The sequence below is a fragment of the Ranitomeya variabilis genome, chromosome 4 (assembly GCF_051348905.1).
Source record: "Ranitomeya variabilis isolate aRanVar5 chromosome 4, aRanVar5.hap1, whole genome shotgun sequence".
Taxonomy (NCBI): domain Eukaryota; kingdom Metazoa; phylum Chordata; class Amphibia; order Anura; family Dendrobatidae; genus Ranitomeya; species Ranitomeya variabilis.
Window position 1 is genome coordinate 520,327,724 of NC_135235.1, and position 15,614 is coordinate 520,343,337.

Consider the following 15,614-nt stretch of genomic DNA (forward strand, 5'->3'; position numbering starts at 1 on the left):
GGAACCTTTAATGTGTCTCAGCGTCAAGTATAAAAAATAAAAAAAAAAATTTGAAGAGACTGGAGATGTGTTTCACAATCCCAGGTCCGGCAGACCCCACAAGACAACTGCTCAGGAGGAATGTTTGTTGGTTAGAAAATCCAAAGCAAGCCCCTCTTGCACTGCAGCAGAGCTCCAACAGGCTTGGTCACCTTAAGTCCCTGTGTCAACTAGAACAGTTTGTAGGATTCTGTCTCGAAATGGCCTCCATGGTCAAATCAGTGCCCGGAAGCCAGCACTAAACAAAAGGCAAATAGAAAACCGTGTGGCATTTGCAAAGTCCCACAGGCTGCTAAACAGATGGACGCTGGAAAAGTGGCAGAAGGTGGATTTCTCTGATGAATCTTCAGTAGAATTACACCACAGCCACCGCAAATACTGCAGGAGACCTACTGGAGCCCGTATGGATCCAAAATACACCCAGAAAACAGTTACATTTGGTGGTGGAAACATCATGGTCTGGGGTTACATTCAGTATGGGGGTGTGCGAAACATTTGCAAAGTGGACGGCAATATCAATAGCTTAAAATATCAAGAAGTATTAGCTACCTCTTATATTCCAAATCATAAAAGGGGTCAAATTCTGCAGCAGGATGGTACTCCAACTCACACATCCATTTCTACAACAAAGTTCCTCCAGGCAAAAAAGATCAAGGTGCTCAAGGACTGGCCAGCCCAGTCACCAGACATGAACATCATTGATCATGTTTGGAGTAGGATGAAATAGGAAGCTTGGAATAGAAAACCAAAGAATCTAGATGAACTCTGGGAAGCATGTAAGACTGCATTCTTTGCTATTCCTGATGACTTCATTAATAAATTGTATGAATCATTGTTGAACCGCATGGATGCAGTCCTTCAAGCTCATGGAAGTCACACAAAATATTAAATATAACTCTAATAGCACCACAACTTCATTCACCAATGTTATGCACATATATTTGTATTTTAAGTTACTTATTTGTTTGAATATCACATTACTTTCTGTGGGAGACAAAACTTTTGTCTTGCCAAAATCTGACCATTCTGTGTCCATTAACTGCTCAATATTTCTGCATTGATGCCAATTTATTTTCTTAACCTAAACCACATTTTGGAGGGTTTCAGCTTTCAAAAGAATAATTGATACAACCAATGGATGAATTTAATGTCAGGTTATAAGCTTTTATTTACATAACATGGATAAGCGACATAACTTCTGTCAGGGAGTGTAGGTCACAGATGTATGGAGGACGCAGGTTGTGGATGGCTTTGTATGCTATGGTTCACGATTTGAACTGGAGTCTCAAGGTAATGGGGAGCCAGTGAAGGGATTGACAGAGAGGAGAGGCAGGGCAATAGTGGGGGGATAGGTGGTTTAGTTTGGCAGCAGAGTTTGGGATAGATTGGAGGGTTGCAATACTGTTAGAAGGGAGGGCACAAGGCAGGAGTTTGCAATAGTCGAGGCAGGAGACGATGAGTGCATGGACTAGGGTTTTTGCAGATTCTTGATTAAGAAATGTACGGATCCGGGAAATATTTTTGTGTTGTGGTCGTCAGGAAGTGGAGATGGCATGGATATGTGTTTTGAAGGACAGATCAGAGTCCAGGGTTACCCCAAGGCGGAGAGCTTGCGAGACACACTAATCTACACCTTGTAGATGTGGACCAGAAAGAGCATGTGCTCCAGTGGATGGCAAGCGCTGCATCAAGTGGCCTCTTCTCCTCTTCCTCCACCTTAACATCACACATAGCACAGTACTCAGAGGAGGCACCCCAATTAGCCTTATATTCTCCCATGTCACAACTCTCCAACCGCCCAACTGACTGTGGGGAACCACAGATGTGTGAGTCCGCAGAGAGTGTGAGTCATCAGAGGTCTGCTCCAAAGATTCACAGACTCAAGAGGAGGAAAGCATCTGCACCGATGCCCCAAATTTTTTCAGTTGGATCCGGGGCCGGATAAAGTAGGGTCCGAGCAGAATACAGACTCTCGTCACCAGACGTTAACCACTGGGGGTGGAGGTGAGTCTGATGACAGTCATATACCTGAGGCAGATACAAGCTATATTGTGCTATCAGGGGAGTACAATGTACTGGTCACTACATCGTACTGGTCACTACAGCGTACTTTTCACTAAAACATCAGTTTTCAATTTTCAATAAGCAACATCCACTGTTGCTTGTTTCTGGAAAACATTTATGGAGTCAAAATCGTTGCAGCACCTGTAGATAAATTCCAAAAGGTATTGGCGTACTCAGGAAAAATTGCACAACAAATTTTAAAGTGCATTTTCCCATTACCCTTGTGAAAAAAATAGTGGCTAAAATAACATTTTTGTGGGAAAAATGTGTTTTTTAATTTTCACGGCTCAACATTATAAAATTCTGTGAAGCCCCCAAGGGTACAAGGTGCTCACCACACATCTAGATAAATTCCTTAAGGGATGTAGTATCCAAAATGGGGTAAATTGCAGAGGGTTTCTTCTGTTTAGGTACCTCAGGGGTTCTCCAAAGGCGACATCCAAACGTGTCCACTATCGATTCCAGGAAATTTTGTATTACAAAAGTCAAACGGCTAACATTCTCTTCTGAGCCCTGGCATACTCCCAAACAGTAGATTTCCTCCACATATGTAGTAACGTCATACTCAGGTGAAATTGCACAACACATTTTGACCATTTTTTCTTGCTACCTTGTGAAAATAAAAATTTGGGGCTAAAATAAAATTTTTGATGCAAAAGTTTGTCTTTTAATTTTCTCGGTTCAACATTGTAAAATTCTGTGAAGCCCTTGAGGGTTTAAGCCGCTCACCACACATCTAGATAAATTCCTTGAGGGGTGTAGTTTCCAAAATGGGTTCATTTATGGGGGGTTTCCACTGTTTAGGCACATCAGGGACCCTCCAAATGTGACATGGTGTCACACTCAAGCGGTGCTCATTCCCTTCTGAGCCTTACCGTGTGTCCAAACAATAATTTTCTATGACATATTGGATATTGGCGTACTCAGGAGAAATCGCACAACAAATTTTATGGTGCATTTTTTCTGTTACCCTTGTGAAAATGAAAAATTTGGGCCTAAAGTATCATTTTTATGGGAAAAAATTAAATGTTCATTTTTTCTTCCACATTCCATTAACCCCTTTACCCCCAAGGGTGGTTTGCACGTTAACGACAGGGCCAATTTTTGCAATTCTGACCACTGTCACTTTATGAGGTTTTAACTCTGGAGTACTTCAATGGATCCTGGTGATTGTGAGATTGTTTTTTCGTGACATATTGTACATATTGTACTTCATGATAATGGTAAAATTTCTTCAATATGGCTTGCGTTTATTTGTGAAAAAACAGAAATTTGGCAAAAATTTGGAAAATTTCGCAATTTTCAAATTTTGAATTTTCATGCCCTTTAATTCTCGGAAATATGTCACAAAAAAACAGTTCATGAATAACATTTCCCACATGTCTACTTTACTTGAGCACAATTTTGGAACCAAATTTTTTTTTTGCTAGGAAGTTATAAGGGTTAAAAGTTGACCAGCGATTTTTTATTTTTCCAACAGAATTTACAAAACCATTTGTAAAAAAACACCAATACAAATTTTAGATTTTTGTTTCAGCACTTAAATAAAAAATAACCTATATATGTTGGGTATCTGCGTACTCGTATTGACCTGGGGAATCATAATGGTAGGTCAGTTTAAGCATTTAGTGAACATGGTAAATAAACAAACCAAACAAATGTGGAATTGCCCTTTTATAACAATTTTACCGCAATTGGATTTTTTTTCTGTTTTCCATTACGTTCTATGGTAAAATCAATGGTGTCATTCAAAAGTGCAACTCGTGCTGCAAAAAAACAAGCCGTCATATGGCTATATTGATGGGAAAATAAAAAAGTTATGGCAGTGGGAAGAAGGGGAGCAAAAAACGAAAGCGCAAAGACAGAAAATCGCAAGGGTTAATAATAATATTACAGTGCATTCCTGCCTGGAATGGCTATCATACTGTCCAGCAACAATAAATTCTTGGTAAATCATGTGTAGTAGTAATGAAGTAATTGTCTGTCGTCCACAAAAAAAATAAACATTGTCATTGGTAAGAGCTGTCTACCCGACTCTGTTCCTCATGATTTTCTCACAGTGGTTAAAATGCACTATATCCAATATTCGGGTTTCAATGCCAAATATTCAGTTTTTCACGCTAGAATCTGTATTGCTTGCTGTAAACTGGACCATCGTCCACCCATAGGAGCACGTCCTGTGACAATGTGGTCCAATATAAAGAGGCATGCTGTACAGGTCCTTCTCAAAAAATTAGCATATAGTGTTAAATTTCATTATTTACCATAATGTAATGATTACAATTAAACTTTCATATATTATAGATTCATTATCCACCAACTGAAATTTGTCAGGTCTTTTATTGTTTTAATACTGATGATTTTGGCATACAACTCCTGATAACCCAAAAAACCTGTCTCAATAAATTAGCATATTTCACCCGTCCAATCAAATAAAAGTGTTTTTTAATAACAAACAAAAAAACCATCAAATAATAATGTTCAGTTATGCACTCAATACTTGGTCGGGAATCCTTTGGCAGAAATGACTGCTTCAATGCGGCGTGGCATGGAGGCAATCAGCCTGTGACACTGCTGAGATGTTATGGAGGCCCAGGATGCTTCAATAGCGGCCTTAAGCTCATCCAGAGTGTTGGGTCTTGCGTCTCTCAACTTTCTCTTCACAATATCCCACAGATTCTCTATGGGGTTCAGGTCAGGAGAGTTGGCAGGCCAATTGAGCACAGTAATACCATGGTCAGTAAACCATTTACCAGTGGTTTTGGCACTGTGAGCAGGTGCCAGGTCGTGCTGAAAAATGAAATCTTCATCTCCATAAAGCATTTCAGCCGATGGAAGCATGAAGTGCTCCAAAATCTCCTGATAGCTAGCTGCATTGACCCTGCCCTTGATGAAACACAGTGGACCAACACCAGCAGCTGACATGGCACCCCACACCATCACTGACTGTGGGTACTTGACACTGGACTTCAGGCATTTTGGCATTTCCTTCTCCCCAGTCTTCCTCCAGACTCTGGCACCTTGATTTCCGAATGACATGCAAAATTTGCTTTCATCAGAACAAAGTACTTGGGACCACTTAGCAACAGTCCAGTGCTGCTTCTCTGTAGCCCAGGTCAGGCGCTTCTGCCGCTGTTTCTGGTTCAAAAGTGGCTTTACCTGGGGAATGCGGCACCTGTAGCCCATTTCCTGCACACGCCTGTGCACGGTGGCTCTGGATGTTTCCACACCACACTGGTAAATGGTTTACTGACCATGGTATTACTGTGCTCAATTGGCCTGCCAACTCTCCTGACCTGAACCCCATAGAGAATCTGTGGGATATTGTGAAGAGAAAGTTGAGAGACGCAAGACCCAACACTCTGGATGAGCTTAAGGCCGCTATTGAAGCATCCTGGGCCTCCATAACATCTCAGCAGTGTCACAGGCTGATTGCCTCCATGCCACGCCGCATTGAAGCAGTCATTTCTGCCAAAGGATTCCCGACCAAGTATTGAGTGCATAACTGAACATTATTATTTGATGGTTTTTTTGTTTGTTATTAAAAAACACTTTTATTTGATTGGACGGGTGAAATATGCTAATTTATTGAGACAGGTTTTTTGGGTTATCAGGAGTTGTATGCCAAAATCATCAGTATTAAAACAATAAAAGACCTGACAAATTTCAGTTGGTGGATAATGAATCTATAATATATGAAAGTTTAATTGTAATCATTACATTATGGTAAATAATGAAATTTAACACTATATGCTAATTTTTTGAGAAGGACCTGTATTTCTTCTAAATGTGCACATCCCACTACAGACTAACTTGACAGCAGCATATATGAAATCTTCAGCAAATGTGTTCGGGATTTGCTGATGCTGCTCACAGATTTTCATGTTTTCATACCAGCTGCAATTCACTGGTCGTGAAAATGATTTCTGCTACAAAACTAAATTCTGCAGAAAAAAAAATCACATCAAGTCTTCCGAAACATTGCAGAATGAATGGGCAACAGTATAATTTAAAGGAGACCCACTGCACAACACTGTGGCAGAAGCCTCAAATTTCACACTAGGAGCGCCTATAAGTCCTGTGTTTACGTAAATGAAAATGGTGACGAGTGTTATATTGCCATGTAATGGAGTCATGGATGTGTGTTCATCTCAGCAATGACTAGACATCTCCGGAGCCACTGAGTGCAAAGATGCTTTGAATGTGCTGCCAACCCCTCTCTCTCATCCCTCAGCTCTGCTGTGTTTGAGACCAAGCCTCCCTTTATTGTTCACCAGTGCTGATTGGTCAGGATGCATCCTAATAATGACTTCATTCAGCCCCCTCCTGTCATCTCTCTGTGAATGAAGTCAACCAGCGATCTTTGCAAGTAGAAAGAAAGCAGGAGAGGGGGAACAGCTCAATAGAACATAGGTGCACGGGATTATTTCACCTGGTGACTGGGACCTGGATCCTAATCCTTGAAAGGCTTGACATATTGCTTCTGTAAATGCACCATCTACAAGCGGCATCCATAGGACTACGGTGTACAGGGGCACTTGTTGGGGTGCAGCAGGTTATAGAGGCTTTTTCTTCATATTTAGAGACCCACAAAATCTGCCAAGACGCCTCGTGCAGTGCTCCGAGTGAAAAATGGGGCTTCCAAGCTCCCGAAGCCCCCATCAGATCCGGGGAGCGCCCCAAGCATGTTCATGGAGAGGTCACAGAGCCGGATTAGTCTGTCTGCATCATTCGAGGCTCTGGCTATCTACTTTCCCTGCATGAACTCCTTTGATGAAGAAGATGGTGGTAAGCATGATGCACCGTTAGCTCTGGGGTTTTGTGTATAGCATATTGGTTCTTTGTAGACACTTTAAACTGTGGTGTGGTCCAGACGCGTAAGATCATGCCAAAATGTCCATTCTAAGTTATAAAGATGTCCAGTTTGTCCGACATTTCCTCTTCTTTCAGTCTCTATGGTTTTGCAATTGATTAAAGCTGTTTATAACCTTTCCATAATTACATTCAATGTGCACAATCAGCTAATGGCGTGGCCGGTAATGTAAGGTTAAAATGTACCAATGTGCAGATTTCATAAATTAGTCCGATAAGGGATCTGGAAAAGGTTACCATGGACTAGAGTGTAAGCACTTGAATGGTTTAAACAATTGACCATGAAGTGGTGTAACTGAGATGATCCACAAAGTCTCATTGGGATGATGGTTGTGTTGTGAATCATGAGAAAATGTTAAGGATTTTTTTCATTCTTCTTAATTATATACGTTATATTAAACATTTTCCATCATCATAGTAACTGTACATAGTAGTGCAACTCTTTTATTGTTCTTACCTTACTAACATTGAGAAAACTGAAAGAGATAGATCTGACTCCTTGACCTGCATTATTTTGGCAAAAAGTGTTTGAATTCTCTTGTCTGTTGGCTATACTTGTAATAATAATAATTATAATAATGTATTATAATAATTCTACCCCAGTCTATGCATGTAGGTGTGAGACTGACGTACCTTGTCTCATGCACCAGTCATTGACGAAATCACTTTGGCACAGTTAGCTTTGGCCACAGTAGTTGTTCTTCTGCGGTAGCTACATTTTCAGATTGCACCTAATTTCATATATTAAAAGATTAGTCAGTCGTAATGATACATCTCAGATTATTTTGAACCATAGCCACAAATATGCTTTACAGTAAAAAGCAATTCTATGTAGTTAGTAATTAGATATTATTGGGAGCAGAAACCCATCCTCATCTACCGTATCATTTCCTACTGTCTGGACATAGCCTTGGTGCCTGCATACAGAACTGCTACTTATCTCGTATTAATATCACATACTTTCCTAGACCAGTCATTCTATGGGATATGATGATTGGTTTCATATGGGTCCACTAATTGCTAATAGTCATGTTATATAGTCCATATAGTAGACAGCATGATGTATGGAAAAGCAGCAAAAGTTGAACAATATTAGTCTTATTGTATACCCTATTTAGACAGAATGTGTGCTGCCAATGCCATGGGGGCCTAGCGGCAAAAAGCTTCTGCCGCAAATATTATTTTGACATTAGGCCCACCATTGCCAGTGCCAGTTTTCAATGACTGGAGGAATGCAGGGTCTCAAAATGGCTGTAGTGGGCAACAGGTTAGAGGTATTTTCCAGTACGGTATATCAGTACCTGTAGTTGTGCTTATATCACTCATCTAGTGATATGTAATGAAATAATGCTGTCTACACGTGCTGGATAAAAGGAAACAAATAATATATTAATAATTAGTGTTAACCAGGCACCAGTTAAACATGCTGTGCCCATTAAGATGCCCGTTTGAGTTTTAATCTGCTCAGAGACTGGATTTCTGCACCATCTAATCCACAAATCTACTGATGACACATCCATTCAGTCAGGCATTGATCTTCTTCTACACAGTTTTTCTGAAATTATTTAGATTATTTTACCACTTAATTGAGAACATTGAAGAAATTAAGCCTAGCTTGGGGCATTAGGACTGTAGGCCTTATTGGGGGTTACAATGTAGTAATAACATTGTGAGCAGAATATTCACGGCATTTATACAGCCCTATAATTTATTCAGAGTCATTAATCGAACATGAGAATTGGTTCTATATTATCAGCTTGGCCACTGGGAATTGTTTTGCCCTCCAGGGTTTAGGCCTTGTATTATTACAGTCTCAGCAGATGAACCTCTACCACTAATTATAGGAAAACCGCTGCTAATTTTAATTAGTGATTACGTGTGATGCCTGGGCTGCACTATATGTCACTGGAAGTCCTGATACCAGCAAGATACAATGCAATAGTCTTTTGCAAGCAGAAATTTTTAAAAAAAGCTTCCATTTTAAGCATAGCCAGGAGACAATGAGATCGTGCCATGATGAATGCCAATTATGTCTAGAAAGCCTAAAACACTGTGTTATGTATAGATCCAGAAATATATTGCAGCGTCCCTGTACACCGGCATACATAGAATCCACTGCCTCACGCTGTTTTTGCTACAAAATGTCTATTGGCTGTAGAATTGTATCAGCTGTAGGGTGAACATATGTCAATTACGCAGAGAACGCTCCCCTGTCGAGAACAGAAAGTCTGTGAAACCGCGTGGCTGGAGAACGGCACAGTCTCTATTGTGTTGCTGTTGCAATCTGAAAAGCTTGGCCTTTATATAATACATTTGCAAAAAATGGGTACAGCGTACGGCAAAAAATGGACACAGCGCACGGCAAAAAATGGATACAGCGCACGGCAAAAAATGGATACAGCGCACGGCAAAAAATGGATACAGCGCACGGCAAAAAATGGATACAGCGCACGGCAAAAAATTGATACAGTGCACGGCAAATAATGTTAAACTCTGAGCCTAGAAGGGAAGAGAGATATTCCAGGTTCTCCCGGCTTACAAAACGTGCAAATGTTCTACATCTTCTAGAAACGTTTTCATTTTTATTCCCTTCTTTGCTCCATGTCACCTGGATTATTTGCTTTGGATATAAATTCAAGTGATTATGTCTACAAATGCCACTGTCCACATAAGGAAGAAGTATCCAGAATGTAAAAATGTCTCCCTGTTATTTGTTCTTCATGTTTCTCCTTGATAAAGAGTCATTTTAAGATGTAGAAGGATAGAAAAAAATAAGTTCTGATGAGAAATGTGATCACCAAAGATTCCTAACTATCAGGATCTAACGTACAGCACAAAGTAACTATAACTTTATGGACCAAAAAAAATCTAATCTACATTTGTATTCAATAGTACAACAACCTATCATACATATTATATCTAATATTTCACAGTGCAGCAAGATTGCCTCTCATTGTACCTCTGTGTAACTCTCATTTCATATTTAGTTTTTATGACAGATTCATAAGGGATAGTACAGGAAAAAAATAACGACATGCTCCTTGTTAGCTCCTCATAGTAACATAGTAACATAGTTAGTAAGGCCGAAAAAAGACATTTGTCCATCCAGTTCAGCCTATATTCCTATATTCCATCATAATAAATCCCCAGATCTACATGCTTCTACAGAACCTAATAATTGTAAGATACAATATTGTTCTGCTCCAGGAAGACATCCAGGCCTCTCTTGAACCCCTCGACTGAGTTCGCCATCACCACCTCCTCAGGCAAGCAATTCCAGATTCTCACTGCCCTAACAGTAAAGAATCCTCTTCTATGTTGGTGGAAAAACCTTCTCTCCTCCAGACGCAAAGAATGCCCCCTTGTGCCCGTCACCTTCCTTGGTATAAACAGATCCTCAGCGAGATATTTGTATTGTCCCCTTATATACTTATACATGGTTATTAGATCGCCCCTCAGTCGTCTTTTTTCTGGACTAAATAATCCTAACTTTGCTAATCTATCTGGGTATTGTAGTTCTCCCATCCCCTTTATTAACTTTGTTGCCCTCCTTTGTACTCTCTCTAGTTCCATTATATCCTTCCTGAGCACCGGTGCCCAAAACTGGACACAGTACTCCATGTGCGGTCTAACTAGGGATTTGTACAGAGGCAGTATAATGCTCTCATCATGTGTATCCAGACCTCTTTTAATGCACCCCATGATCCTGTTTGCCTTGGCAGCTGCTGCCTGGCACTGGCTGCTCCAGGTAAGTTTATCATTAACTAGGATCCCCAAGTCCTTCTCCCTGTCAGATTTACCCAGTGGTTTCCCGTTCAGTGTGTAATGGTGATATTGATTCCTTCTTCCCATGTGTATAACCTTACATTTATCATTGTAAGCTCGCTAGCCAAATTACACTATCTATGATCTGGTGCTGAACTGAACAGATCCTGTAGTGGCTCCTTCTGCCTACATGCTCGTATCTCGTCTCCCGGAACCAAGTTATGCTTTATATTACAGTTTCTTTATGAAAGTTCCACATAAGTGTATTTTACACTTTTCTAGTAACACACACTGGTCTTCATGTCCTCTCCTCATATTCCCGGCCTTCACTGGAGATAAGAGTATAGTGGCCAGCCTGGTGGCTCAGTGATTAGTTCTAGCGCATTGAAGCACTGAGGTCCTGCTTACAGAGCCCACCAAGGACAACAAGAAATTTGTATGTTCTCCCCGTGTTCAAACACTCCAAAGACGTACTGATACGGAATTTAGATTATGATCCATGATGGTGACAATGTCTGTAAATTGCTGGAATATATATAAAAAAAGCATAATAAATAAGTAATCAGTCAGAGATTAGAGATTACATTTTCTAGCCTCTGATTTCCAATTTCATGCAAGAAACTGATTCATTGCTTCTGAGGAGTCCATATTAGAACAGAAGGCATCATTTCATTCATTGGTCACAGAAGAGGATATTGTAGTGGTCAATGAGATTCATACATCTCTCTGATCAACTTAAGGCACGGGCGGGGAACCTTTTGTTTGTCAAGGGCCATTTGGATATTTATACCATCCTTCAAGGGGCCGTACAAATTGTGCACTACCTCTGCTCACAAGGTAATTCTTGATGCTGGCACAGGTGTCAGGACATAATCTTTCATTGCTCGCACATCAGTGTTCAGTAGTGACTCACAGAGCATCATGAGCTGTAAATGGCCCATGGGCCTGAGGTTTGGTGCCCGTGACTTAAGGGCTCACTCACACTTGCATATAAATGGCACAAGTTCAATCCAATAAAAAAATCAGACTGCACTCGGGCCATTGTAATTCATTGAGGCACAGCGCATATGCAGTTTTTTTTTTCAACTGTATTCAGCATGAGATAAGAATCGCAACATGCTGCCATTTCACTCTGACATCAGTACAGTGCGAGAAAAAAAATTGCTTGTTATATGAATTATCAGTATGGCATCAATTTTTATGGATTACAATTCTGTAGCACGGGAAACTGTAAATGGTCCTGTAAATTATTAATAACTGCTGAGTAAAAAAACGGACAGCACACTGACAGCACATGTATGACAAGTGAGAAAAAGATCATCCCACTCTCCTGGATAAGAATGGGAACAAATTTTTATAGGCTAGAGTGAGTATACCCTAAGGCCATGCTCACAAGATGGGTATTTGGTCAGTATTTTACCTCAGTATGTGTAAGCCAAAACCAGGAGAGGAACAATCAGAGGAAAAGTATAATAGAAACACGTCACCACTTCTGTATTTTTCACCCACTCCTGGTTTTGGCTTACACATACTGAGGTAAAATACTGACCAAAATACTGAATATGTGAATGTGGCCTAAAAGTAAAAAAGCAGACTTGGGTTGGTTACCAGCATAGGTCGTGGCTGCAACAAGTCAATATCAGCCTCCTTCACGTCTTCCATTTAGAAGGACTAACATTTTATACCAGTAAAATTAGGCATTTACAATAAGCACTAAGATAAAGGCAGAGATTCCTAAATAATGAAAGTTTCTGGTTTGCATCATAGCTTATTTAGGAAAGCAGGAGGTAAGGCCCAGGATGGTAGACATGTATCAGTAATGTAAGCTGTACCTGTAACACTATGTTACTTTAATGGTTTAATGTGACTAGATTTTGGGTCCAGGTTTGTGGAATAACCAAATGAACCTGGCTGGGAGAAGTCGATCCTATGATCCAGTATGGTGTTTACAGGCCTATTAACAGAACCTGGGCTAGCTCAGCAGTGTGGAGTGGGTTGACACTAAAGAAAGGCAGAGCTGCTGGTTAGTCTGCTCTGTACAGAGAGGTGTGCTGGAGCCAAGCAGAGAGGTGTTTGTTTAGTGAATGCGTTTAATACAAGTGGGAGCTGCTGCTGGGAATACCGAGGTTAGTGAGACTGCTACATTTATGTTGTTTCATTCTGCCTGAAGAAAAGGACTGTTTATTATGTTATCCATTGAGACTGAAGGAAGGCTGTTTTCATTTTAGTGCTGTAAAGTTTATGATAGACAATAAATGACATGCTGTTTTGATATAAAACCCTGTGCCACATGTATCCAAGCAGCTACCCGAGAGCGTGAACCCCTACACTGGTCACAGAAGTTGCTTGATGGCCCAGTCCAGGTTTGAATAATCAGTCAAATTAATTACAAGGATTTTCTTTCTTTACTAATATAAAATTTTTATAGTGACATTTCCTTCTCCTGCAAAATAAAATACAGACACATTTGGCTGGGATTGTAGGATGCATCTCTACAAAATTTGCAAGGCATATACTGTATATTTCACAAGATGTATTAAAGGAGTTACATTAACAACAAGTGCATAGAGACTACACAGAGGTGAGTTATAAATAGTGGCTGCAGTTCTGGCAGATTTGGCCTGCGCATCTGAATGAGTACTATGTAATATTACATCCTCCCTGCAGGTTACAATCAATCTGTCAGCTTGTATGCTCCTCTATGTAAACACAGCATATTACAGCCACATACAGGCAAGACCAAAATTGTTGGCACCCTTGAATTTGTTCCAGAAAATGAAGTATTTCTTTCAGAAAATTATTGCAATTACACGTTTTGCTATACACATGTTTATTTCCTTTGTGTTTTTTGGAACAACACAAAAAAACAGAAAAAAGGGCAAATTGGACATCATTGCACACAAAACCCCAAAAATGGTCCGGACAAAATAATTGGTACCTTCAAAATAATATTTGGTTGTACACCCTTTTGAAAAAAATAGCTACAATCAATTGCTTCCTATAACCATCAACAAGCTTCTTACATCTCTCAACTGGAATTTTGGATCACTCATCTTTTGCAAACTGCTCCAGGTCTCTCAAGTGTGAAAGGCACCTTCTCTCAACAGCAATTTTGAGATCTCTCTACAGGTGTTAACTGGGATTTAGATCTGGTCTCATTGCTGGCCACTTCAGAACTCTCCAGCATTTTGTTTCCATCTATTTCTGGGGGCATCCTGAAGTATGTTTCAGGTCTTTGTCCTGCTGGAAGATCCATGACCTAGGCGGCAAACCCAACTTTCTGACACTGGGCACTACATTGCAACTCAAAATCTGTTGGTAATCTTCAGATTTCATAATGTTTTGCACACAGTGAAGGCACATTTGACTGTAGGTACTGTGTTCTTTTCTTTGTAGGCCTCAGCTTTCTGTAAACAGTAGAATGATGTGCTTTACCAAAAAGCTCTATCTTGGTGTCATCTGTCCACAAGATGCTTTCCCGGAAGGATTTTGGCTTACTTATGTACATTTTGGCAAACAGTCTTGCTTTTTATTGTCTCTGTGTCAGCAGTGGGGTCCTCCTGGGTCTCCTGCGATAGCGTTTCATTTTATTCAAATGTCGACAGATAGTTTGCTGTTGTGAATTTACCTTTTGGCTCCCTCTAGTGGCTACTAGTGTTTTTACTCTGGGTATGTCTATCATCCCTTGTATGCTCACCTGGGTCGTTAGGTCAGGGGTGTTGCTATATTAGCTCCCTGGACCTTCAGTTCAATGCCTGGCAACGTTGATATCAGAGCTAATCTGTAGTGCTCTTGTCTACTGATCCTGGTTCCTGCTTGATTAAGCTAAGTCTGCTTTCTTGCTTTTTGCTATTGTTTTTGTTTGCATTTTTGTCCAGCTTGTACATAATCTGTATCCTATCCTTGCTGGAAGCTCTAGGGAGGCTGGAGTTCTCCCCCCGGGCCGTTAGACGGTTCGGGGGTTCTTGAATCTCCAGTGTGGATTTTTGTTAGGGTTTTTGTTGACCATATAAGTTATCTTACTACATTCTGCTATTAGTGAGTGGGCCTCCCTTTGCTAAACCTAGTTCATCTCTGTGTTTGTCATTTCCTCTTACCTCACCGTTATTATTTGTGGGGGGCTTGTATCCAACTTTTGGGGTCTATTCTCTGGAGGCAAGAGAGGTCTTTGTTTTCCTCTTCTAGGGGTAGTTAGTCCTCCGGCTGGCGCGAGACATCTAGCGACCAACGTAGGCATGTTCCCCGGCTACTTCTAGTGTTGGCGTTAGGAGTAGATATATGGTCAACCCAGTTACCACTGCCCTATGAGCTGGATTTTTGTACTTCGCAGACTTGCTGATATCTCTGAGACCCTCGCCATTGGGGTCATAACAGTTATTACTGTTGTGAATTTACCTTTTGGCTCCCTCTAGTGGCTACTAGTGTTTTTACTCTGGGTATGTCTATCATCCCTTCTATGCTCACCTGGGTCGTTAGGTCAGGGGTGTTGCTATATTAGCTCCCTGGACCTTCAGTTCAAGGCCTGGCAAACTGTTATGACCCCAATGGCGAGGGTCTCAGAGATATCAGCAAGTCTGCGAAGTACAAAAATCCAGCTCATAGGGCAGTGGTAACTGGGTTGACCATATATCTACTCCTAACGCCAACACTAGAAGTAGCCGGGGAACATGCCTACGTTGGTCGCTAGATGTCTCGCGCCAGCCGGAGGACTAACTACCCCTAGAAGAGGAAAACAAAGACCTCTCTTGCCTCCAGAGAATAGACCCCAAAAGTTGGATACAAGCCCCCCACAAATAATAACGGTGAGGTAAGAGGAAATGACAAACACAGAGATGAACTAGGTTTAGCAAAGAGAGGCCCACTCACTAATAGCA

The 15,614-nt window shown here is 40.8% G+C and overlaps 1 protein-coding gene across 3 annotated transcripts in view; it reads left to right on the forward strand.

The window, feature by feature from the left end:
- RIMS4 (regulating synaptic membrane exocytosis 4) overlaps positions 1–15,614 on the forward strand; it is a 1,070,250-nt gene that overhangs the window by 699,903 nt on the left and 354,733 nt on the right. The window contains exon 1 of one of the 3 annotated variants that reach the window (XM_077252185.1): positions 6,462–6,891. The exons of 1 other annotated variant lie outside the window; for it this stretch is intronic. In XM_077252185.1, coding sequence (XP_077108300.1) covers positions 6,789–6,891 — 103 coding nt within the window. In that variant the 5' untranslated portion in view covers positions 6,462–6,788. Of the gene's footprint in view, positions 1–6,461; positions 6,892–15,614 lie in introns of those variants that run through there. One more of the 3 variants, XM_077252186.1, reaches the window with a different exon arrangement.